At 38.9% G+C, this 26,991-nt stretch overlaps 1 protein-coding gene across 2 annotated transcripts; it reads left to right on the top strand.

The window, feature by feature from the left end:
• Nucleotides 1–1,980: 1,980 nt before the first annotated feature.
• LOC147903607 (protein LATERAL BRANCHING OXIDOREDUCTASE 1-like) lies at nt 1,981–4,066 on the top strand. 2 transcript variants are annotated; one of them, XM_087400178.1, is made up of 4 exons: nt 1,981–2,430; nt 2,533–2,786; nt 2,871–3,198; nt 3,673–4,066. In XM_087400178.1, the coding sequence occupies exons 1-4, from the start codon at nt 2,209–2,211 to the stop codon at nt 3,919–3,921; spliced, it is 1,053 nt and encodes a 350-aa protein (XP_087256304.1). In that variant the 5' UTR covers nt 1,981–2,208; the 3' UTR covers nt 3,922–4,066. The 2 variants fall into 2 exon arrangements, with proteins under 2 accessions (XP_087256304.1, XP_087256295.1); XM_087400169.1 differs by having other exon boundaries at nt 2,871–3,202; nt 3,677–4,066.
• The last annotated feature ends 22,925 nt before the right edge of the window (nt 4,067–26,991 follow it).

Here is a 26,991-nt window from a genome sequence, read left to right as displayed (position 1 = left end):
CAATCTCGAAGCTTTTGAAATATGCTGCCTTGCTGCCTCTGTGTATTCTGAGTTTTTGACTTAATAAATCATGGAATTAGATCTTGACCTCTTCCGGAAAGTTGTAGATCACAATCCCAGCTTTTCAACCAAAAAAAGATCTCCTCAATCTGAGTTTGAAATCAAAAGTTATGGTCAAAATAGTGACTGCTTTTTTTATCCAAGAAAGGTGCGACCTGCTTTTCTCCACTTTTAGCTGGCTTTTCCACTTTATCCTACTTTTCTTGCCCTTCACGACCAATTTGCTCCATTCCTAGACCGTTCTAGCAATAACTTTAGTTCTATTTAAATCAATCACTCCTTTCCAAGTTCTCCTTTAGAATCCGCAAAGCTGGACCTTCCTTTAAACCTACAAACTCCGGATACAACTCTCATGCATATATATATATATATTCTTGAATTTGTTAAATCTCAAATTACTTATTAGTATTTTCAAAACACAAAATTGACATGAAAATAAATTTCACAAATAACTACTACTACTAAAACTAAAAAGAAATTTATACACAAAATATGGAGCGTCATACAAAACTAATAATACTAGCGACATCATTATGAACATGGAATCAGCCACAATACTGACCATCTAGCATGGCAAAAACACAATCCAGTTAGGCATCCCCAACTAACTAGACAAAGTATCCACTAGGACCCCCGTCGCATCCAGTGCACTCCTATGGAGTACTTTGCCATAGTCATACTTGACTAAAACAATAATGTCCAAAGTAAGATATACCAAAAATATAATTTTTGAAACTTTATCCAATTTTTGTCAGTGCATGCTCTTAAAACAATATGTCAAAATGATTCAATTTGTAATCATGTTAGCATATATGTCATCATAAAATATAGTAAAATGAGAAAATTTTCATATCACATCCATAACTACTCAAAATGATTTGACTTACATGTAGTTAAGTCAAATTTAATACCAGTTGGTTGGATGCATATTTCAAACAATATCGATGTGACAAGCATGACCATCTTATACAAAAATGAATAGAAACTAAATGCAATGAAAAAAATTTAGAAATTTACCATAAAGTTGCATAATGAATTGTTATGTGTTTCTTAAATACCAATGGAAAAATAAATACATAAAGAAAAAAAAAAGTAATTCAAGATATTGTGAAAAAAAACACTATCTTATATATTCTATGGCTTGAACAAAGTTATACAATATGCACCCTTTTAATGTTTTATATTTTCTGAATTATAGAAATTATATAAAAAAGTAAATACAAGTTAATAATAAAATTTGAAAATTATGTTTGTATGATAATCTCTTATCATCACTTCTTCATAAACTTCTTTGCCACATGGCAAAGTTTAAAAACAAACTTACTTGGTTTAAAAAACGTGGAATAAAAACATTACCATAGCAAAGTTTTCAATTGCACGCTTGCAACATCATAAAATTGGAAATGAAACCCATTGTAGACGGGTTTGAGTACTCGTAGATATAAAAGATGCTTCATTGCTATTGCTTAGAGGAGGTCCCCATGGAACAACGATTTGTCTAGGATTGGCAGTCCCCATGCACTAGACTTGCACTAGACTACTCTACCAATTTAGGGGCGAGAACCACCGATATGTACCCTCAAAAGAGGTAATCGTGGGGGCACCCCCTAGAAGCCTGCTTTGTCAACCGTATGGTGAGCTCGCTAGAAAAAAGGATAGCACCTAACGGTGCACACGGTCCTCCTCAATGTAGCTTTTCACATGGACTAGCAATTGCCAATCCAAGGCGGGAGATGTTTGGTGAACATGGGGACTAGGCCAGTAGCTAGTCCAAGGCCAGTAGCTACTGGGACTAGGTGAGGAGTAGCTAGTCCAAGGCTGGCAAAGGTGGGAGATGTCCAGGGAACATGGGGACTAGGCCCTAGGCCAGTAGCACCTACTGGCAAAGGTGGGAGATGTTTGGTGAACATGGGCGTGCGTCGCATCAGTCGACAAATATTTGATTGGTGTTCTCGCTCGATTTTCATTTTGCTGGCTTCTTGGAACTCGGATTATTGACTTCCTCGCAAAGAGTGTATCGTGAAGTATGATGAGCATGTTGAGGAGAGTCCTCTGATGAGCATGATTATGTGAGCGTGTTGAAGAGAGTCGTGTGGGAGTCATAAAATCGGTGCCTTCGCTATCGGTTGAGCCTCCCCTTTGGTTGCTATGGCTGCGCGTCCTGTCGACCTTGCTCAAATCGTCTCTCAGAATGGCCTTGATTTGCCTCGCCAATTTGTTCAACCTCCCGCCAAGAGAGCAGCCTCCCTAGATATCTCGGATCAGCCGGAGAGCATCCCCCTTATCGACCTTAACACGCTGCAAGACGGAGATGGGCGCTCCGTCTCGGAAGCCATCGCTCTCGCTTGTCAGGAATGGGGATTTTTCCAGGTTAGCTTCTGTTTTTGGTGGCAATCATTCGGTGTCCAGCAAATGTGACCGTATCCTGAGATTGGAAAGCTCGGGCGATGCTCTGTGGTCGCCCCTATGCAGGTTGTAAATCACGGCATCTCTTTGACGCTGCTTGAAAAAGTAAAGAAAGTAGCGAAGGCTTTTCTCGATTTGCCCATGGAAGAGAAGCAACGACGACCTATGAAATACGAGTCTTGGCATCCCACAGGTTACGGTCGCATCTTTGCCTTCTCGAAGGACACAATTCTGGATTGGGTAGATGCCCTGATACACTTCTTGGCCCCCCCTGAGCTCAAGGACGAAGAATACTGGCCTGCGAGTCCCGTTGAATATAGGTATGTCGGATTGCTCTGTAACAGCGCTTCGAATGCGTCTATATCCGTTTCTACAGCACAAATATTGACATCGCACTTATGCAGGGAAACGCTTGAAGCTTACGGAATAGAAATACGGAGACTTATCGGGAGGATTCTGGGGATTTTATCTGGCAACCTTGGTTTGAATGCCCATCATCTGGAGAATACATTTGGGGGTGAAGATGCTCAAATGGTCTTGCGAGTGAATTACTATCCTCGATGTCCACAGGCAAATCTTGTGATGGGTCTGAGTCCTCACTCTGATGGATCAGCAATCACTGTGCTTCTGCAAGACGAGGTGGAGGGTTTACAGGTGAAGAAGGATGGACGATGGTGGACTGTCAAACCCTTGGAAGGTTCCCTGATTGTTAATATGGGCGATATGATGCAGGCAAGTGCTCTCCTTCTACCAAGTAAAAACCTCTCGTGTAATCTCGCACCTCTCTCTCTCTCTCTCACACACACACACTTCTTTGGGAGGGGTGAAAACCCTTTTGTCCCGTGCCCCTCCCTCTCTCTCTCTCTCTCTTTCTCTCTCTCTCTCACACACACACATACACACACACACACACTTGGAAGGTGTCTTGATTGTTGACATGATGAGGGCAAGTGATAAGGTTCAACTCTCTCTCTCTCTCTCTCTCTCTCTCTCTCCAGATCAAGGTTTGATGACCCCGTGAAAACCCTACCTTGTGGCCCAACGTTAAAAAATTATTCTTCTTCTCTCTCGTGCATGCGCAAACACACACACAAATTTACTTGTTTTGGTTACCTTCATTTATCCAAATCATCATTTAGTATAAATTGCAAAGCAAAAATGAACATGAACTCAATTTTGACCACTCTTGCGAATTCCACACCACAGCTAGTCAGCAACGGGAAGTACTTGAGTAATGAGCATCGAGCTGTGGTCAACAAGGATCAGGACAGGTTGTCTATTGTTGTCTTCTATTCTCCCCCCATCGACACAATGCTCCATCCAATTACTTCATCGGATGATGTTCCTCGCTATCGTTCAATTAGATTGGGAGATTACGTAGCCGACTATTTGAGCAAGGAACTCGATGGCAAAGCTCGGATAGATGCGCTCCGCATCAATGGTCTTCTTGATTGATTGAATATGGATTATTGTCTAGTAATATTTGTGATAAAACAAGTGTTTACTTGTATAGATATTTGGATAGTTGGTTGAGTTTTCAATCCTTCCTTGATGGTGTTTGGATAAAAGAAATGGATATCTACTTTAGCATGATCTAAATTTTGTCCTTTATGGGCTTATTCCACTTACTATTATGTCAAATTAAACTCACTAACGTAATAGAGCCTACTTAGTTAAGTTAAAATGTGTGCTTGATTTTGGTTCCTATTGGTATTTAATGTAAACTTGGAGAGTTAGATCAAACAAGCTAATCTTTGCGTGTATGTGTGCGATGTGCGGTATCATGGCATGCAAGCATTTGTATCTTGAGCGCATGAATGAGAGAGAGAGAGAGAGAGAGAGAGAGAGAGAGAGAGTAGCTATTGTGTGTCAAGGATCAAGCATGTAATCGAATGATGACAACTGTGTGTCGGGCATAGCCAAGAGGCTGTACAAGGTTGATGTATGTGTACGGGAACCAATGCCAAAAGTCAACAAAGTGACGGTACATGGGTGGCATGTGTGTGTGTAAGATGTGTGCAACAATCTTGAATCCGAGAAGGAGAACTCTGCCAAGTGTCACATTGAGGTGCTGAAGTGCCAAATGCCAAGAGAATTGAATCGGTGTCAGTGTGTGCATGTGTACACCTATGATAGAACCGCATGGACTGACGTCAGTGGGAACTAATTGGGTAATGTGGCAATGGCTGACTTGGCTTGGTGAGGTTGGATCTCCTCTATGGTGGAGCTAGACTACATGTCGAAGCATCAAATGCAGTAAATGATATTTATCTTAATTCGTTTTATGTACTAGATGCCTTGTAGTGAATCAAGAGGTGGTTTCGATGATGAGGTTTTGATGATGATGCCTTGTGGAAATGTCAGATTTGAAATCTAAGGTGCTCAGCACGTAGGGCGTGAGTTGGCGAGCATCTTTGCTTTTTGGAGTGCCGCAAAATTCTGCCTAGATCAAAAGATACGGCCCCTAGAAGGATTTAAACACAAAAGAGGGCAAAATGATGAGGTGAGCCCATTGATGATGTGGCACTATGGATCACATGTTTACAAAATTGTGCCAGTGTGGCACTCAATGCTTAGAAGTCACATGGTGATTGTGCATGTTGACTAGATTGATGATGACATGGCAGTGTGTGTCACATGGAGTGGCTAGATGTGCCTGTGGAGAGGATGTGTGCCTTGCTAGAACTCTGTCACATGGCATGCTGAGTTGGTATGTTGCTAATGTGGCACTGCAATGATGATGTGGTAAGGTGACCAGGGTGAAGGCATGATGATGTGTCATGTCAGCCTAATTGACAGTGACATGGTGGAGCAGTCCATGTGGTAGTGATGTGGCGTGGCACTAGGGTAGCATGCCACATGGCACTAACTAGTTGGTGATGTTGGCAAATGAGATGGCCACGTGGTGACTTCTGGGCCAACCCTTGGAGTGATGAGGTTCTTTGAAATCTCATAGGTTTTGGCGAAATCTTTTGAGATGCTCTGGAATCCTTCGGAGATTTTGTCCGTGAATCAAGGTCGAGACGACGTTGCGTTGGAGAGGACATGGGCTCGATGGAATCGTGGGAGGCACTGCAGAAGTTTGCTTTGCATCATGGAGCTTAGTCATAGAGGCAGCTTTGCTCTGTGTTAGAGGCGGTTGAAGTCGCTGGTAGAGAACTCACTAGGGCTTGAAGAAGCGTAGAGGCGAGATTCTGGTCTGGGGTAAACTGGCCAGACAATCTTGCAACACGTTGCTCAATACCCTTGTTTCCCTAAGCAACAACCGTTCTAGTCTACACCAACCAGTACATGAGGATTACTTTCTACCTTTTGCTAATCATGAAATACATGAGGATTATTTTCCTCCTACTAATGCAATCATGTGGATCAATTCCCTAGAGGTAAAAAAATGCAAAACTTCTCACTCTCTATCATCTCTTCAAGCTTGTAATTAAAAAACAATTGACATGAAACTGTCGAAAGCCTATATTGTAGAGTGAAGTCACCGAACTATTTACTAGTGCCTCGTTAAATGCACTTATATTTTGGCACAAGTGAATTAACTAAAAGCAAGAAAATTTTGCTTGTTGCCTCCCTCTTGAAGGACAACACTTTCTGATGGTGCCAGAGACACCTTAAGGAGGACGATAAAAGCATAATCACATTGAAATGTTTTGAACATGTACTCTGCAAGCAGTTTGTACCTGCCAATGCGGACTTCTAAGCATGCTGAGCAAACTAGCTCCATGTCTTCCTATATCTCCTAGTTTTGGCTTCATGCCTTCATCTCACGGCTCAATCCCACATTACATATAGACGTCTTAAAAGCAACTCTTTCCACCACATCAAACGTTTTTGCTTATGCAGAGCATGTCAACGACTTTCGAGGATCAGGAAAGTAAGGTTCTACACAATCCCAGAACTCCACTGTTAGTAGCAGCTAGCAATTCTCACTGTCAAGATGTGTCCAAATGCAAAAAACATTTTAGAAATTAAGACTCTCGACAGACTCAACACTCCAATAAGTCCCAACAACCCTATGTAGGTTCCTCTACTCGATCTTAACGTAGCAATGATTGTGCTCAATATTCCAAGGGTGCTACATCATCCAAAGGACTTTGCGCCATCTCTACTGGTGACCACAAATGGGTTGATTGTCTCAAACAACCAAGAAAAAATCCAAGGAATGTTCATGTTGTACGATCTTTTCTGGTTCTGGGTAAATTTCTACAACACCAAGATTTATCAGTTCTTCTTAGAGATTGCAGCCCCTATGTTCGAGCTTTTGAAAAGTGGCATAATTTTTTGGTGGCTTCCGGAAACCGAGTATAGTTTCCAATAGCTTAATCAAGCACTCACTACAACAGCCGTTATGGCTATTGCTAACCCAAAACTTCCATTTGAGGTCATCACCGAGGCTTCCAACATAGCTACTAGACCAGTCTTGATGGAGGTAGGAAAAGTTATTGCTTTTGATATCCATAAACGTTCTAACGTCCAAATCAAATACCTAGTTTATTATAAAGAGTTTCTTGCTATTGCTCATGCCTACTGCACATGGAAACATCATCTCATGGGAGCCGACAACGTAGTGGAGATAAATCATAACTCATTGAGATATATTTTTAGTCATCCGGTTATGCATGCTCATCAAGCACGCTGGGTAGAGTTTCTAGCCAACTTTCATATGACCGTTGAGTACATTCCAAGATTATGCAATGTGGTTGGGGATACTCTTAGTGCATTATGTCTAGCCTCTACTATGGTAAGTCATACTCTTTCTATTGATATCTCACAATCTTTTAAAGGAAAAAATATGTAAGATAGATACTTTGGCACAACAGTATAGATTCTTCTCAAAGATCAACTTTCTCTTCAAAATAGAAGATTTTCTCATCCTATTCTTATGTAAATGGCCTTCTATATTACCAATATCGTATTTGTGTTCTACATGACAAGGATGTTGAATGTATTTTGTTGAAAGAGCATTATTGAGTTCCCAATGCTGCACACCTCCACATTGACAAAACTTACAAGTCACTCAATGCAACTTACTACTAGCCTTAGATCAAAAGTGATGTCATGAAGACGGCTACATCTTGTTTATCTTGCCAACAAATGAAAGAAAACTAATGAATTGCACTACCTCGTTCCTCTAAGGTAACGCATCAATTATGGTAATCGTTAATCAGTTGTCTCAATGGCACATTTTATTTTTTGCAACAAGAGTGCTCAAATCTATAGACATTGCATGGATATTCATGCAACATATTTTTTGATTCGATGGTTTGCCAAAGAAATCCAATTAGACAAAGATCCTGAATTTACTAGTCACTTTTGGAATTCTATCTTTGAGTCTTTGGGCATAGCATTACTATTCCTCTTAGCTTATCATGTAGAATCAGATGGACTGACTGAAAGAGTCAATGAAGTCTTGGAATAAATGTTACAACACTAGATTATCTTCTTGGGAAGAGTATTTTCCACTCATCAAGTTCGCACAGTGCTATCAGCATGAATCCTTTTTAAGTAGCCACTGGACACACTTCGATAGTATCAACTTATTTTATATTTCAACATCAAGTGGCCTTAGCTGGTCAAATTATTCAAGAAATGCAAGATATTTCACTGCAATTCAAGGACCAAATGAGCAAAGTGCAAGAGTATTTTCAATGTCCCACCAATAAATGCAGGCATCATCTTGAATTCAATAATAGTGAAATGGTTCTGTTATTTGTAGGTCCCCACCGTTACAAGAGAGTAAAGTCTACGTTTCCTAAACTGTGGCCATGATACTATAAACCAAATATTTACACAACATTAAGTCATAAGTTGGATTTACCACCACCTTGGGGTAAAATTAGACCTACATTTCAATTTCATGGTTAAAAATTTCTATTCCAAATGATGTAGATGTGCACCCTCCAAGAAATTATGTTTCAAAAATTGAAGACGACTACGTTATGCTCATTCTAGACCATCGATCATGAGAGACATGACATCAATGTATCATGGAATTCCTTCTTCAATGGCATGATCTTAATATTCTAGGCCATCAATCAATGAAGTTATGCAGCAGTGCCTTGACATCTTGTAGTAGTATTTTCACCATGTACCATGATTCATGCTACACCGGTTCATCTTTTCCATTGGTTCCTTGTTTTTGAATGGGAAGGGATGTCATAATTTGTGGCGTATTCCTTTCCTAGAACCTTATACTCATGAATGGTTGGAGGAGTGGACACTTATAGAATGGCATGCCCTTTATCTAGGGCACTTCAAATGAGGCACATACCTACACAAGAGCTACAACTCTTCCAAAGAGGCATACACTTATGAAGAGGGCACTTCTATCTGTAACATTGTAATAGTGCCCTCTCACGAAGGTCACACCCTTCATAAGAGGTACACCCCTTCATGCACACACGTTGTCATGTGTGGCTCTTCACTCTCTATACAAGAGAGGCCTCTTTGTATGGATCATGTTGCGTAGGACGGTAGAGCTAGTTTAATTATTCATGTCTATCTTCTTTTTCAAAAGCTTTCTTGGGTGACTACAGTTGTTTAATCATCTTCAAAAATTGACCTCTTTAGTACAAAGAGTTGTTAGTAAATATTAAGGGAGATCTTTCATTATCAATCTCCTCTCCCATAGAAAAAGAACAATATTGCACCATAGATATTTAGCTAACTCAAACAAGAAACCAAATCAATGGGATTGTATATACACAAATCAATTGATTGCAATTGATACTACTAAAAATATAGTCCTTTGATAAGTGTAATGTCAAAAAATTCAAAGATAGAAATGCTAGCAATTTTGGTTTCTCCATATCAAAAAAAGAAAAGTATCTTAAAGATTCAAAATCCAAAACAAATTGCATCCATGTACACTCAAAGAACATCCTATCAGACAAAGATCTCGAATTTACTAGTCACATTTGGAATTCTCTCTCCGAGTATTTCGTCATAACATTACTATTCCTCTTACATCTTGTAGCAATATTTTTAGCAACTACCATGATTCATCCTCTCTAATAAAGTTTACCTCATGAAGAGATTGTTTCAGCTGCTGGTAGATGAAGGAAGGGGTATCCATTACTTTTCACTTCATGAATGGTTGGAGGAGTGGACACTTGTGGAAGGGTTACAAAGAACCTTATACTCATGAATGGCTGGAGGAGTGGACACTTGTGAAAGGGCTACAAAGAAGAGCTACAACTCTTCCAAAGAGGCATACACGTATGAAGAGGACACTTCTATCTGTAACATTGTAACAAGTCCCTCTCATGAAGTTCACACCTTTCACAAGAGGTACACCTCTTCATGCACACATGTTGTCATGTATGGCTCTTCACTCTTTATATAAGAGAGGCCTCTTTGTATGAATCATATAGTTCAAACATTCTAAGTAATACAGATATTCTGATTCTCTACTATCATATATTCTTGTCTCTGCTCCTTAGTCAACTAATGGTCCTAATTTACTAGGATTCCTTACAAATTTAAAGTCATCTACTGTGTTCTCATAGCTCAGCTCATAGGCAGGTTCTTGGAAGTACTCTGAATCTTGGGTCTCCATAGAATAATGCTTGGAGTATTCACTAAGCGACAACCTAGGGGGTCCTTCTTTTTCCTAACCTTTGGCATATCTTGACAAATCAAGGATTGTTTCACTCCTGCTCATTCCACTCATTTCTTTCACTTGTTTCTACTACACACCCCACCGTGGTCACCGACGTTGACGATCTTTTATCCTCACCCCTTAGTTGACCCATGAAATCTTGGTGCTTGGTGACTACTTTGTGCCTAGTGCTCACAATGGTGCACGTATTGTGAAGATGCCCTCTTTGCACTACTTTGGTTTCCTAACATCCAACATCCTATCAATGCTTGGATGTAGGAAATCAAGCATATTCTACTTGAGTTCGTTGCAAGCATCGACAAAACCATATGTAGACAAGGGAATGGTCATATATAGTGTGGAGAGAAGTAATGAATAAAAGCAATTCTAATACTTCAAAACAAGGGCCTCATATCTCATTACAACAACCTCAGACAATAGCCTCATAGCCCATTCCTACAACCTCAGCCAATAGCCTCATTATAACTGCAAAGGTGCTCCAGCAACAATATTGTTGGTGCTTCAGTTTCTCTTCCTCGCCTCAACTCAAGACACTATCCTATCTCCCAAAATCCAAGTAGTAGCTCAATTATGTTGGATGCATTGACAATCGGGAGCAAAAGTTAACCCCTTTTGCATCGGGTTGGACAATTAAACACAAAGGGGAATGTCGGTCGTTGACTTGGCTCCATGATTTTCTTGGCATCCATCAACTTGCCTTGACACTCGCCCATGGTCTCAAATTGTCAGCTACCTAACCACTTGGCCATGATCTTGAATTTTTAACTGCCACTAGGTTGGCTCGGCTCGGCTCTCGGCTATGCCTAGATCAATAGATACTTGGAAACGGGGGTTGACAATTGGAGATAGAGAGAACCACAAATGAGAACGCATTGCAAATAAAGTCTATTTCCTTTATAAAGGGCCCAAAACCCTAGCTTTTAAAAAATTGGGCTTTTTAAATAAAATTTGAAAACCTTAAAATTTTGAAAACTTATTAGAATTTCACAAACTATCAATAAAATAAAAAACGATCAATAAAACTTGAAATTTATCAATCCTTCTATTGACATGGCTCATTTTGTTTGTCTCCATTCATGGAATTTCCTTGACAATTTGTATGCCATCTTGCATGGTGTTGGATTTCTTGTGAGGAATTATAGTTTCTCCTTATTCGCTTTGTATTTACCTCTCACACAATTGAAACACCATGGATTCTTTATTGCTAAAGTTGCAGCTGCCCTTATGTCAACTTTCATGTACCACCATCGAGTGAACTGTGGCATTGGATTACTTTAAGTCCTACCACCTCATGTTGAGTGGCTCGATTATATGTACATCATGCTTGCCAAAATGACATCTCTTCATGCCTTGAGTTGACTAGACTCCATGGCTTCCATAGAGCCATGCCATGTATGGTGCACGAGCATATAAAATGTGATGGCGATGTATAAACTAGATTAGAAAACTCACAATTTATAGACTTGAATAGAATATATGAAAACTCACAATAGAAATGAATTGTGAAAAGGCCACATATATGAATTTACCACGTATTGTGTGAGGTGGTTCGATATCACCCAATATCCATATTGATGGAAAATTGATTCATAGCACCCACAAAATTCTCGACATCATCTTCCTTAAAGGTTTTCTTTTGTAATGAAGGTACCAAAGTATCAAGTGCTAACCACACTTTTCCAATCTTTGTTAACCGTTTCTCCCTCATTCACAATAAGCATTGTGCAACTTTGTCCATACATCAAACTCATTGGCACACTTGCATCTCTTTTAGTTTCATCCTATATATAAATATTAAAGCTTTTGTACCACCAAACCTTGGTTTGCGTGGAATATTGCCTAATTTTTCTTTTTTTTTCCAATTTTTAAATCTTTAGTTGGCCAAAGTGCAATGCCATATTTGAAAATACTTTCTCAATTCTTTCAACCATGTTTTGACTCTCCGCTGTTGGATTCAAGTTATATGCATCAATGATATACAAATGAACAAGCATCTCAATTGTCCTAAGGTTGGTTTCCAAGGCTTATCCTTTTCTACAGGATTACCACAATTCGAGTGATTGCATTTGAGTGAACTTGCAATTTGCATGAGAGCTTTCCTTGGTTTTCACACTCTACTTCATTGATTGACATTGCACCCATAGTAAGAATTTTTGACTTTTTTAGTCGATGTAAAACCATTTTCTCTTGCATGAAAACAACAATGGAGTTTCTATGCTGTGTAGGATGCTTGAGCTAGTTTAATTATTCATGTCTATCTTCTTTTTCAACAGCTTTCTTGGGTGACTATAGTTGTTCTACCATCTTCAAAAATCACCCTCTTAAGTACAAAGAATTGTTTGTAAAGATTAAGGGAGCGCTTTAATGATCAATGTCCTACCTATTACTTCTTCATAAATCATTGCTCCCATAGAAAAAGAACAATAATGCACCATAGATATTTAGCTAACTCAAACAAGAAACCAGATTAATGGGATTGTATATACACAAATCAATTGATTCAATTGAATCTACTAAAAATACACAAATCAATTGATTGCAATTGAATGTATATACACAAATCAATTGAGTACAATTGAATCTACTAAAAATATAGCCCGTTGATATTTGTAATGTCAAAGAAGTCAAGGATAGAAATGCTAGCAATTCTGGTTTCTCCATATCAAAAAAAGAATAGTATCTCGAAGATTCAAAGTCCAAAACAAATTGCATCCATGTATGATCAAATTGAAGCATAGACTCTCATTATTTATCAATGGAGAATTTGATTCCATGATAACTTCACAAAATTACTTTGCAGATTAATCAAAACTGTAGTATTATCTTTCCATGAAGCTTCTCCAAAAACATCTTGAAACATTTTCATAGTTATTCCATATACATAATCCTGGCCAAAAGCTATCGTATGCAATCTCAAAATTTAACCAAGTCCACTAGCAATACTTGGCTAGTTTCAATGAGAAGCCAAGGCTTGGAACAATTCAACCTTTTTAAGAGCATCCTGGTGCATGAACTCATGCACTTTGTCACTCAATCCCAAAACACCAATGAAGACAAAGTAGATGTGTTTGCAAGGAATATCCATACCTTTCTTTGCATCTCATTGCATGAAGTCCTTCCCAGAGCATCATGGAAACTCTGATATTATCATCACTGTGTGCATCAAGCCCTTTGCAATGGAACTCTCTGTCCGCACATGGAAGTGATGCATTTCATTTGTACAAATTATTTTCTCTTGCACTGCCTCAGCATGCAAACACTGAGACTTGTCAATCCTCTCTTGAAAATCTTTACTCAGCTTGGATCTCCACTTCACTATTGTATTATCCCTTTAACCTGCACAAACATTACTAATTGTTGCTGCACTCCTTGGCACTTGTGCTCCCTGTACATGCAAAATTCCATCCTTCTCGAGCATAAATACTTCTTGTTGCAATTGCTTCATTTCATGCTCTTTATGGAAGTCCCAATGGAAACGTTCCATACCCCAGGTGAATGACCAAGCATACCCAAAATAGAGAGATCAACACTCCATGTATGGGCTACTGAGGTATCAAAAAACCACACAAACCGTTCTTTAATACCATTAGGATATTGTCTTCTCCCTTGAATAAAGGAGTAGCCCACACCCTTAGTTGCACTTTGACCTAATTCATTTATGATTGCTCCCATATCTAGCCTTTGTCTCAATAAGGATTGCTCCCATATCTAGCCTTTATCTCAAGAATGAATCTAAAGCATGATACCACACTAAGTGGCTATGTTCTTCTGATAGCCCAATTAACATCATGCACAATGGTCTCCTTGCATACATATCCTTGAACACTAAAAGCGGCTAGCCTCCTCCCACCAATCGATTGCTTGCTTATAACATAGATATACTCTGGCCTATGACTATCATTCTCCATCATTGCAATAGGAGGGGCAAAACCTCTTCTCCTTCTAATCTGGATTTTCTCCATTGACAGCTTTGCATTTCTGGTGTTTAAAGGCCAACTTCTTCTATTATACTATGGGCTACATCAACAAGTCTTTTTGTTGAGACATTGCTAGAATTTCCACTTATCATCCTCTCCCTCAGTTTATCCAGGCTAGGTCTTGTTCCTGAATGTTTGCCAAACATGTAGGCATTGTAGTGTACACTTTGCAGTATAGACATTGCCAAGTCTGAAGCATTGGCCTCGTACAAGCTTATGTATTTGACATACCCATGAGCAGCCCTCATACCAAAATGCTTGGTCTCTGATCAATTAACAGCAGGAGGGACAAACCCACTATCATTAAGATCTTCCAAAAATTGCACCCCCCCATTGGGAGACCCTTATATCCCACCATGACAACCAATTCTCTAGGTCAGGCAACTCACCATCTTTCACATGCATGTGTGTCCACCAGCTTTTCAATGCCTCCTTATAGATCTCTGCACTAGCATTGGATGTTGCCTTCCTCCAATTCCTACATAGTTGCTTGTTCTCTTCTTGAAATGGGGGCCTAAGGCATCTCCTTGTATGCTCTACCATGCTAATTTCCCAATGGAATCCACATGTCCTTTCTTTACCTTTCATTACATTTTCAGGCCCACCATTGTATATAGTTCTAACTGGAGCCAATTTGCCTACCCCATCTACCATGAAGCCTCTAAATTTTGGCAGAGGAAACCCATTCTTTATCAATTGGTCATTAAGGAGCTACCAAAACTTTATCTATGCCCCATTGTCTTCAATCTTGAATTTACATGTGGCAATCATAAGTAGATCTCTAATGAATGGGTCATACACATGGGCACCCATGAATCATAATGAATGGTTCATACACATGGGACCCATGGTCGACCATCCTTTTACCAGATGGAAATGATCAAAGCGCAACCATTGCTGACCCAGGATACCCCCTGGTCTCATTTGTTTTACCAAGTCTTAGCCTAAACTAGGACCTATAAAGGAAGTCTTGAAGACATGAGGTTTCTAATCATCTAAGAGCTTCCCAGGAAAAATGATCCTTTGAAGAAATGGATACCAGCAATGTCTTTTCAAATCCAACAATGCATCAAGTCCACCATCCGAGCCTTTTATTTGATGTTTGCTTGATGGCATAGCTCTTTGAACCCTCCTTCTTTGTGACAATGGTGTAATACTTTGAAGAACCTCTTGGAGACCAATATCCTCCAAATCTTTTGCGGCCTCCTCTTTTCTAGCAATCAACATTTCCATGGCAATGCCTTTGGTAACAACAACCTTGATATTTTTGCAAGATGCAGAAAGGTTCTTCTTAGCAAGTTCTAATATCATATCTTCCAATTGTTTTTTTTTTCCTCGACTACAACCCTCATCAAATGGATGATCATGAACTCCTACATGCACAACACACCTTGTAGTGTGTTTTTGATCATGTAGACACAATAGAAAATGTAACAATTACATTGAGCAACACAGGCTGGTATCTTACCACAATGAATGCAAACCAAGGTACCACATTCTCTATCAATTAGACCTAATGGACATGTCATCCTGAGTTTTCCCTTCCAGTGTGTCTCATTGCATAACCTTGTTTGTTCCATGTAAGGACAATCCAAATTTCAGCATCTCAAGTACCCCGATACACCTCCTTATTTAGACAATTCCTTTGAGAGAGCCCTGCGAGCTTGTACAGTACAGCATCCACACATATCCAGCAAACTTTTGATCTATCCAAAACATTGCAGACCCAGAAGGAGAGGATGGAAGCTCAAAGCAACACTAGTGTAGCAATTATAATTTCTTGTCAATTCCAACAGTTTCTCTACATTTTCAACATTCAAGAAAGCTACATGTAAAGTACTATTAAGTGGGAGTCTTTCAAGCAAGATGTTCACACTCACCATATCACGTGCTTTAGGAAAGGGTGTAGGATCCTTTGCAATAACAACAATTGAGAACACTGAACAAGATTTAGGCTCCTAATTGAATCTAAGTTCTACATCTCTAGCTCAAGGGATCAATGAATGATCCCAACATCCTCTAGTCCCAACTCCTCCTACAAGACAATGTCGCCACCTTGTAGACCAAAGTAACATTGCAGTTGCAACATGGAAACCTCACACATTCCAGTTTAGTATCTAATATCCAAAGTTTGAGAATTATGGTTGATCACAAGGAGGAAAGGCATTGTTATGTGTGCAAACAACAAGCCACATAAAAGCAAGGAGAAACAAGAAGAGCAAGAAAATCTCAGAAAAGAACAAAAGGAAAGGAAAGAATCTTGAGCAAGCAAAGAAAGAGAGAATATCCAAGAGAAAAAGTGAAAAGGGGCATACAAGATAAAGGGAGAAAGACAACCCACCATTAGGAGGCTAAAAAGGGACTTGAATCCCATAATAATGACAACATTCTTGATTCCATTAAATTCCACAACGATGGCCCCGCAAGGCCTGGACAAAATTATGCCCTAGCATGATGGTGCTATGGAGGTATATCTAAATTTCATCCCTTATTTTCTCCAACTCTCTTCACTTGACCAGGTTTGAATACTCATTGAATGGCTATTGTTGGTGGACCTCGAAAGATCCTTGGATGTCTCTTCCACAAATGGATATTTAGATGGCTCTGTCACATCATAGGTCCGTTGTGGTCTCCTGGAAATGGACCTATGATGGACAAGTTCCACTATCACTCCTGTCGATCGTATCTCTGGTTTGGTGATCATAGAGGGAAGGCCCCTTAGTTTGATCTATGCATCGACTCGATGGTGAGTCTAATGCATCTTTCGCAATGGTCCTCGGGATGTCTTCTCTCAGACCCCTAGTGGCAGGTTTTGTTTGACTGGAAAAATGTAGTGATCATGCTTTGGGTGGGGTCTAGCCATGCATCTTGTCTCACTTACGTGTCCTGAGTAGATACTTCCTATGTTGAATGGCCTCCTAGATGAAACCCACCAAGCATCTCTGATTTGGGTAGGACAAGAGACTAGATACGGGTCCGAAACCATCATCCCTAAAGAGGTAGTAGTAGCGACCTCTAATCTCATAGTACGCAAGGAATCTAAAGGCAAAGTGATCATTTTAATCGATCTTCTGATGGTCATACAGGGTGTAGATATGCCCCTCTCTAGGAATGCCCTTTGCTCGTCCACTCTCAATGAGAATCCGATGAGAAGAGATGCAAACTGTTTGATAGATATCCTCAGGGAGTTGGGGAGGTGGATACATGTGTATCCTGGTGAATCAAAGAAGCCCTCTACTAAAATATGCAAACAATGGCCTCTATAGAAAATGAGCTTCACAAAGTATTGGATGCCAACCACATCCTGAAAGTATGTAACTATAGGAGATTCTCACGACAGATGACCAAGTTCACCTCATGGTATGTAAGTGGGATGGAGGGGGACTCAATGATGTATTGGAAGGGGGATAATCTATCTATGTGGAGCCTAGGAGTGCACTCAATGGAAGCATAATGGAATAAATTGAAGAGAGAGGGAGAGACAAAAGAGACCCACGTAAGTTTTGGTGGATGCAGAACACCCTAATCTTCTGTGTCATTTATATATATGTGTGTGTGTGTTTGTGTATTTGAGTATTGTACATAACTAGAGTTAAGGAACAGTGGCCTTTAACCCCCACAACCTCCCACCTAAAGGCCAATGTGCCTTTAAATAAGAACAACTAATGGACATACTACTTCTCTTGCTTGAACCCTTTAGACACCAAATGGGCCTTGTACTTAGTTCCTACTTAGGCACATTATCACGTGTGACCTTCATCTTGTAGACCCATTTACATGGCAATGCTTTCTTTCCATGTGGTAAAGAAATCAAGTCCCAAGTCTTATTATTCATGAGAGAACTCATATCTAATTTCATAGCATACTCCCACTTGCATTGATCCTCATGCATCATAGCCTCTCTGTAGCAAGAAGGCTCCCCACGGTCAGTAAAGCATCACATAGTCTGCCCTTAGAACAAATCTCTTAGGTGGTCTAGACACTCTAGTTGATCTTCTCAAGACCATTTCAGCTTGCTGTCCCGCTTGCACATTAGCCACATTTGGCTCATCATTTCCACCAATAGATGATCCATCATCTTCCCTTGATTGTGTACCTATGGGAGTACCTAGTGGAACCATTTCTTGCACATTCAGTGCATGGATAACTTGTTGTCTATCAACATATGCGGGTGGATTCATATCTTGGAAAGTGATTCTCCTCATTTCCACATCCTCATGGGTGTTTTATGCATCTTCTTCTCATTGAAGAAAACATCATGGCTTCGTGCGATCTTTTTTGCTTTTGGATCCAAGAGACAATAGCCCATCTCTTTACTTTTACCATAACCTAGAAAGATGCATTTCCTAGACTTAGGATCTAACTTCTTTCAAAGCTCTTTTGGCACATGTGCATATGCCTCACACCCAATATATGAAAATGAGAGTAAGAGGGCTTCTTTCGACTCCATTTCTCTTTAGAAATACCACCATCCAAACTCTTGCTAGGTCTATTGATCACATGCACTGCAATCTTCATTGCCTCAACTTAAAAACCACCAGAAAGACTTGTATTGGAAAGCATGAATTGCAACCTTTCCTGAATGGTGTGGTTCATATGTTCTGCAAAAACAACTGGGTTTTGCTCTAGAGTACGAGGGTATGTGAGCTCCCTCTTGATCTCACGTGTATCACAAAAATGCTACAAGTCAGGAGAGAGATACTCTCCACCATTGTCAGTTCATAGGCATTTAAGTGTTCTATCTAACTGATTTTCAACCAAAGCCAACCATTTTTAAAATACCTGAAATATGTCGCTCTTCCGAGCTATAGCATAAGCCCACACTTTCCTAGTTGCATCATCAATGAATATCACATAGTATTCAGCCCCACCTAATGACCATGTAGGCATGGGACCACGTATGTCTAAATGCACCAAATCAAGCCTTTCAAATTCTTTCTTTTCCCTTATTTTATGAGCTGATTTAGTTTTCTTCCCATAGAGACAGTGCTCACAAAATTCAAAATAAAAAAAACTCAAATGCGGTACATAACCCAAACAACATAAGAGTTTCATTCCATTCTAGCTCATGTGCCCAACTGACAATGCCAAAAAGAAGTACTTAGCTACTCGGTTATTGCAACAAGATGATCAAACACCCCTGATACATGTAACGGCGGATACAATGTCCCACAAGTCTTGGCACCCCTTGCCAAAACCATAGAGCCTTCTAAATTTTTCACTCTTAAAGCCAACGGTGGTCTGAAAACTAGCATCAGCTAGCTAACTCGCTAAAATGAGACTCTTGGTCAGCTTAGGCACATGTCACATTTTTTAAAAACAAACCCATTTGTAAAAGAAAACTTTATGTCACATGCTCCCACTATGTCATATGCATAGTTATTTCCAAGATGCACACAACCTGTCTTTCCACTATCATTAGTGGAGAACCATTCCCTATGAGGTGTACCATGGAATGAAAAACCAGAATCCAAAATCCAATTCTGGGAATATGCATCATGTGAAATGGTAAGAACCTGTGCAGGTAGACTAGACATGAAGGGAATATCATTGTCACTATTATCAGTGATGGCTGCATTGATCTCCTCGATCTTCAATTTTCCTTTGTTCTCCCTTGGACTCTCTTTCTTATTATTTGCACCCCAATTTGTATTATTTTTCTTATCATTTTGAGCTTGTAGTAATCCTTTTTCATATGGCCCTTCTTGCCACAATGGTAACACTTAATGTTCTGTGTCTCAGATTTTCTACGAGACTTTTTTGTTTCTTGGGACTTTCCCATGAACTATGATCTTTCCCTTTGCACATTTAAGGCTACATCCTTCTTGTTTCCATCCATAGACTTCCATCTAATCTCCTCGGCCAACAAGCTACCCACAATATCATCAAACTTCAATACTCCACTAAGTGTAGAGTTACTAACAACTATACGAAAGGTATCCCATGAGGATGGAAATGAACACAAGAGGAATATTGCCTTAGTCTCCGCATCAAAATTTATCTTCTGAACCTAAATCTGACTGAAAATAAACTTGAATTCCTTCTCATATGTGATATTTAATTTCTTTGATAAATCTTCCATAGTCTGCTCATTTACTACTGTGAAATAAAATGACTCTATAAGATGAAGTCTAACAATAGACTTTGCTAATGCATCCAACTCATTCCAATCATTCTCAGACATAGCTGCAGACTTAGCTCTGCAATTCATTCCAAGGGTTTAATTTGCTTCTTTTGAATAAGAACATCCCTTATCTATTCTTTCCACAGAGAAAAGTTATCCCATCAAACTTTTTAATGCTGAAAAACTCCTTTAGACACATGGAAGAGGACGTCATGATGCAAATAAAGCTAAATCCTAAAAGCTAGTGCCTGCAAGAAAGAAATCACACCATATACCAGGTGCACTTAAATATGTATGCCACAATGGAAGGTAGTATCACATAAAAACTCAAAGAAAATCATCAAAATGCATCTGACTCATGTGCATATACTATGCATCCATATAAGCAAATATGGCCCAAAAGAAAAATGTCAACCTACAATGATAAAACAATAATAAAACCAATGCCAATAAAAGCCAAATGTCTCAAGCATAAACATTATCCATGGGCATAAGCATCATAAATGTCTCATCCAAGAAAGCATAGCACAATCACTCCATCAACTACATGGATGTTTTTATCAAAGGTATATTTATATTTTAATATAAATCTTGGTGAAAGTTTACCAAGAGAGTTTTTTTAGTTTCACAATATTGATAGAATGTAGTACATTTTCTTTTTTTTTTTTGAATTTTGAAGTTAAAAATGTAAATCCTAGCAAAACTTTAACTTTTTTTCACATAAAAGTTTCAAATCCTGGCGAATATTTCAAACATTTATTTTTATTAGAGCATATAAACTTTCGACACCAATATAAAAGTTTTACTTCTTAATGAAAATAACATGAAAAAATCATCCTTGATGATCAACTACAATGTGTCAAAGCTATCCCTCAACATAAAATAGCATCCATATGTAAAGCGTACATCACAAGACAATCTGGGCCTATCAACACATCCAAAAAGGACCCCAATGCATCCAAATGTCTAATAAAGCATCCATTGTAACTCAACGCAAACCACAAATGAGTGCACATGGCTCAAACTGCAACCAGAGTGATCTGCATAAGATATGTCCCAAAAATCATGGCCCCACGGTAATGACCACTACTGAAAATAGGACCTAAGATGCCTCAAAACATGGGCGTCAGTCCATAATCGGACTCATTAAGACAATCTACAAATATTTCTCAATCTTTCATGTTCATGTTCGTCTTCTTCGTCTTTTCTCTCTTCTTGCTCTTGCTATGTATCTTCAACTTTTTGTTCTTTTTTATGTTCCCCGTCGGCTTTAGAATCCGTATCTCTGTTGGTGTTGTCTTCCCACCTTTCCTCAAAGTGTTTTTGATGCTCCTCGCAAACTCTCTCGTATGCTGGTTGTTGTATCTTTCTCCCTATCTTGTTGTCCACTATGAAGACAATTTTCTTTGTTCTCATCGTGTAGAAGAGAGTGGAGGAGATTCAGACAAAGGATTGGATCTAAGGTTGCACAAGAGAGATGAGAGTTTAGGATTCCAAGCAAGAGAGGTAAGTTTTGGTGAAGGAGAAAGTACACTATGATAATGAAGGGGCTTTCACATTTTGAAGTCACTTTTATAGGTGACATTGAAAACTTTGGCTAAATGTGACCCCCAAATATAAACACTCCCAAAGCTGTAAAAAGAAAACAGCCACCAGGAATATTGATATCTATAAGATGGTCCAAACTAATGACATCAATGTACATCTTTTTCAACGACCCAATGCTTTCCTAACTGGCTTCTAGTTGCTAACCACCCTTTGTGCTTTTGGGATGCTTCAAAATTTTCCATGAACGCCTTCTTATACTTATTTGAATTCGACAAACTCTTAGGCTAACTCTGTTTGCAATGCTTTCTCTCTCACATTCAAGGACCCAATTATTCCACGATAAAACCACTCCAACATTTTGCTAAGAGCGCTACTTCCATTAACCCTACCTCCATATGCACCTTGAGCTCTGTAATGCGACTTTTCGCAGTCCAAACGTTCCAATGAACCATATTGTTGAAGGTACCACGGAGTGTGAGCATAAATAATGTGATGCATTCATAGGAAAGGTTTTTGACGTAAATACCAAAGAAATTAATTTAATTGCAATTAAAATAAAAATTTGTGGAGACCAAACTTACCATATTATGAGTAATGTGTGATTCACCCCCACCATCCACCATGGCTTTGATGAACTCTTTCAATGCAACTTCATATAGTTGCACATCCCCATCCTCTATGGAAGGGTTTCTAAATATGAATATCCAGTGCTTTTCAAACACGTTCTCTCAAGTTTCTCAAAGTAGGCTCAGCTTCCAAATTAGTAGTGCACTCGCACAAGTCTTTCCAATAATTCCATTGCATGTTTAATCGATCCTTGCCACCATGATAGGACAAATGTCTTCATGCCTTTGAGCCCCCCATGGATACTTTACTCGAAATATTTTCTAATTCTCATGAGATTTATGTGTCTTTGCATAGCTTCACATTTAATCTGCTTTGCAATACATGATGCCGCTCTATCTTCTAGTTTCATGTTCTATACATATACAATGTGCAAGTAATGCAACTTGTCAATGAGCATTTGCAACTAATGGAAGAATTGGAGGAGTTGGGGGACATACAATAATGATGGAAAACATAAAAGCTAAATGCCAATACCATCCCTAACCCATTTACATGTGAGCTCATCTAATTCATCAGCCATTAGTTATTGGATCTCGACAAGGCCTCATCTATGTCAGCGCAAACTCCATCCATGCAGCATTTTTAATTGAGTCATAGATTATGGATGCACTAATCTATCACAGGTCTTGGAGAAGAAAATGACCACACTTAAAGAAACTAAGGTATTTTTAATCTCAACAATGGTGGCTATAGAAACCAATCAGTAGACTACAGAAGCTAGCAAGAGCCAAAGGAGGAAGGAACCTGAGATAATCTAGGTAGAAGATGATAAAGAACCAGTCAAACTTGCTCAAGGGAAGATGAAAGGCTGAAGAGACGTGAATCCTCAAAAGCTCATGTGAGCTAGCGTATATTTAAAATACCTTGAATTTAAAGGGTTACATTTTTTTGTATAATTTTTTATCCCTTTTTCGTGCATATACAAGTTGTTATTTAGAATTTAAAAGCCCCCTCTATACCCTACGTATACACACCACATTATGTTAGATATGTAATTTTTGAACCCCTTCCTGTCCATAAATGGTCGTAAGTCCCCCAAGTTAAAAACTCCCCTTTCGGTAACAAACCTATTATCTTACATTTTGTATTAAGTGACCCCCCAGAGATAGTGCATTGCCACAATTGGTAGGCTTGGTGATGATAATCAACCACCTTCTCCCCCTCCATTACCAAAATAGGAGCCTCCATCTTTCCCTATTTAAACCTCTCAAACTTTATCTCTAGTGACTTCTATTCCTCTTGTTCTATCTCAATCCCAGCCTCTGCCTTTGCATTTGCCTTTGCAGTTTCCTCAACAAACAAGTGAAATTCATGCATCAGACGAAAGGGGCGAAGTAGCCTTCAAAAGGGCCTGTGACACTTGTAGATGAAGAAAGAGAGCTATAGAAGATTGTGGGCAATTCCATTATCACATCAAGAGCTCCATCTTTCCCTATTTGATCATCGGCCTTCATCTCCAATGGCTTCTCCCTAGGGTTGTCACTCTGTTAAAAAACATGTAATATCTCTGAGCAAACAGACAGTTAAAATACCCTATATTTAAGATTTTGCATTTTTTGGTATAATTGTATTTCCCTCTTATGTATGTATACATGTTGCAATTTTGATTTTAAAATTTCTATCTATACATGTACATACAATATTTAAATTATACTTTTGTATGTAAATTGCCCATAAGTCCTCCAAATTGAAAAACCCTCTTCCATTAATGAACCTCTTGTATTTCATGTTGTACACAGTGATCATGCCAAGAACTTATTTCCCCCTTGGTTGTTCATCCTCAGCCTCTGCCTGAACAACCAAGGAAATCTCATGCATGAGAGAAAAGGACATTCTCATGTTAGCAAAGGGCACTACCAAAGCATACTCTCAAGAGACATGGAGGATAGAGATCCTCAAGACTGAGATGCTCACACCAAAGCCACTACCTTGGTGACAAAGTTTCAATAATACCATTTCGATGGAACGCCTAAAGGATGCTAGGAAGTATCCAACAACCTCAACAAGTAGCAAGAGCAATCATCCAAGAAGAATTGGTATTTTGAGAGGAATCCTTGAAGCAAGATCGAAAGGCCTCCTAATATCAAGAATAGGTAGAAGAAGAATTAGACCAACAAGCAACCTGAGTAGAGGATGACCTCCAATAATATGACAATCTACTCTATGAAGCTTACCATGACCAAATGTCTAAGCGATGATTATTTGAGAGCCAAGCAACTAGATTATAGTAGGAGGTGTAAAAATGCAAAAGGGATTACAAGAGCCTGAGGGAAAAAACAAATCAATAGAGGACCTCATCATCTTGCTCCAAAAGTATTATTGCCAAGCCATAATGACAATGGTGAAATAAAACATCAAAGCATTTATTTTCTTAATAAGGAGGTGAAGCAACAAGAGGAATCCTAGAAAGTAATCAAGGGCCATCTTGAGGCATCCACTATTGCACACGATGAATGGAAATTAAAATTTTATCGAAGTCTCAAAGGAGAAAGAGGCGGCCAATTCACAAAATGACGACAACTGAATTCAGTGAAGAAATTTCCCTATAATAGTATGTGTGCAAATGATGAATTTAGCTATGTAGTTAGGGACCCTGATCATCCTTCCAAAAGATCTTGCTGGCAGCTTTTACACGATCATCAAGGTTTGAACCTTACAAGAGATAATCATATTGGGAATCCTTTTTTAATTGTGACCCTAAGCACCGCCCAATTCATCAAATTGTGTCCTTGTTTCAATTAGAACCATGACCTTGACAACCACCCAATTCATCGAATTATTCAAGGATTGAAAGATTCAAGGTGACCCATAGTTCTTCAATAGCCTAGCAAAATTGTATTGTCATTAGAATATCTATATTGATTCCAACATATGCCTAAACTATCTATTTAGAGATTGCATGAGATGGGTGATCTTATTCTACTAAATAGTGCCTAGAGGATGTTTGTGCTGAAGGCTAGGTCTCGATGGTCTCGCTTCACTTTCTACAAGATAGGCAATACAATGATGCATGATCAATTATTCATATCGTCTTTGATGTCAACTAGCACTTAACATGTTTACCAGGATACTTTAACAGAATGGCTAGGCCAACCCTAGCACTCCCTCGTCAACAACAATAGTTAGAACCCATTGGAGAGATCAAGCATGTTTACCAGGATACTTTAACAGAATGGCTAGGCCAACCCTAGCACTCCCTCGTCAACAACAATAGTTAGAACCCATTGGAGAGATCAAGCTAGATCTTGGAGGGTGCACAAGACCTCGATCTTCAGGATTTAGTAGTCGAATTTGATGGCTAGAGTACCTCCGTGTGTCAAGTAGATCCACTATTTTTTCCATAAACACTAGTTTGGTAGAAGGACATAAAAATGTCCTAGGACTCTTTTATGTCCTTTTAAGTTACCCACTTCTTAGAATTATTTAAAAAATTAATAAGGTATTTTGGGGTTTTGATTATTTGCCATAATAGATTATATGCTGAAAAAAACTTGGAATCATTATGGATTGGAAAATGCACCTATTACTTTCATTTCTACCTAAAGTTGTAAGGTACACCAAAATTTAAAGTTGTTTTCTTAGGTTTTAGTTAAAATGGACATATTGCTTAATTAGAATGAGTTTTTTTAAAGTTTGTGTAGAGTCTAAGGATAACTAAAACACATATGTTTAGATTGCTTTGGAGCTAGATAATCACACCATTATGATCTATGGCCTCAAGTGTAATTTTAATGAATGCTGATAGTGAGGCCAAATCTGATCTTTTATAAATTCTTTGACATGTTTAAAAAGTTTCAAAATCAACCATATTTTTTATATGGCTTTAATAGGACATTATGGAAAGTAGGTGAGTTTTTAGGGGACCTAATATCATGTAGAACAACAAATTCAAACTGTATTTTGATTGTTCAGTATGTTGTAACTCATACTAAATTTGAGATACAGGGGCTAAATGATATCATAAGAGCCTTCAAACGTTTAAATTATACTTATAGAGTGCCTCCAATAATGGATGAATGACACCAATTAAGAAAAGTTATATGCAGACCACTTATATACGGGATAATTCAAAACTATTAAAGCGAGATTTAATGTAGAACCTGTTTTGGTACTTGAGATGAGAAGCACTTAATCTCTTTTAGTTTTAGCCTTTATTTTGATGTGGTGACTTTCCCTTATGATATGATATTGTTATACTTAAGGTATGATACTTCGTGGCTATTATGTGTTGTAACATGCAATGATAATCTGATCTTGTAATCACAGCAAGACCTTCTTTAAACCTTTAGCGAGGAATTAGCATTATAAGAAAAAAGATAAGGATAGACAGAGGATGGAGTCAAAAACTTATTGGGTCCTTGTACCCACTGAGAGCTCCCTTCCACAATCAGAGGAGAATTGGTTTTTTACTTGGAGAACTGAAAGATACAAATAACACTCTTTGAGAAAAAATGGAAACATGCTTTTGAAGAGTACATTGTGCACACCTATTGCAAACCCAAAGAGCTGAGAGGCAACGCCGACTAATACCAAGACCTTAATGATGTCCGCACTGACAATATAGGACACTTATGTAAGCCAAGGAAGAGGCATGTGCTGTTTACCGGCATCCAGGGTAACTG

This window comes from Dipteris shenzhenensis, chromosome 3 (assembly GCF_047967505.1).
Source record: "Dipteris shenzhenensis isolate YYH24624 ecotype China chromosome 3, Dip_SZ_1.0, whole genome shotgun sequence".
Lineage (NCBI taxonomy): Eukaryota > Viridiplantae > Streptophyta > Polypodiopsida > Gleicheniales > Dipteridaceae > Dipteris > Dipteris shenzhenensis.
The sequence above is the reverse complement of the archived record's forward strand: the minus strand, read 5'-3'. Positions and strand labels throughout refer to the sequence as shown.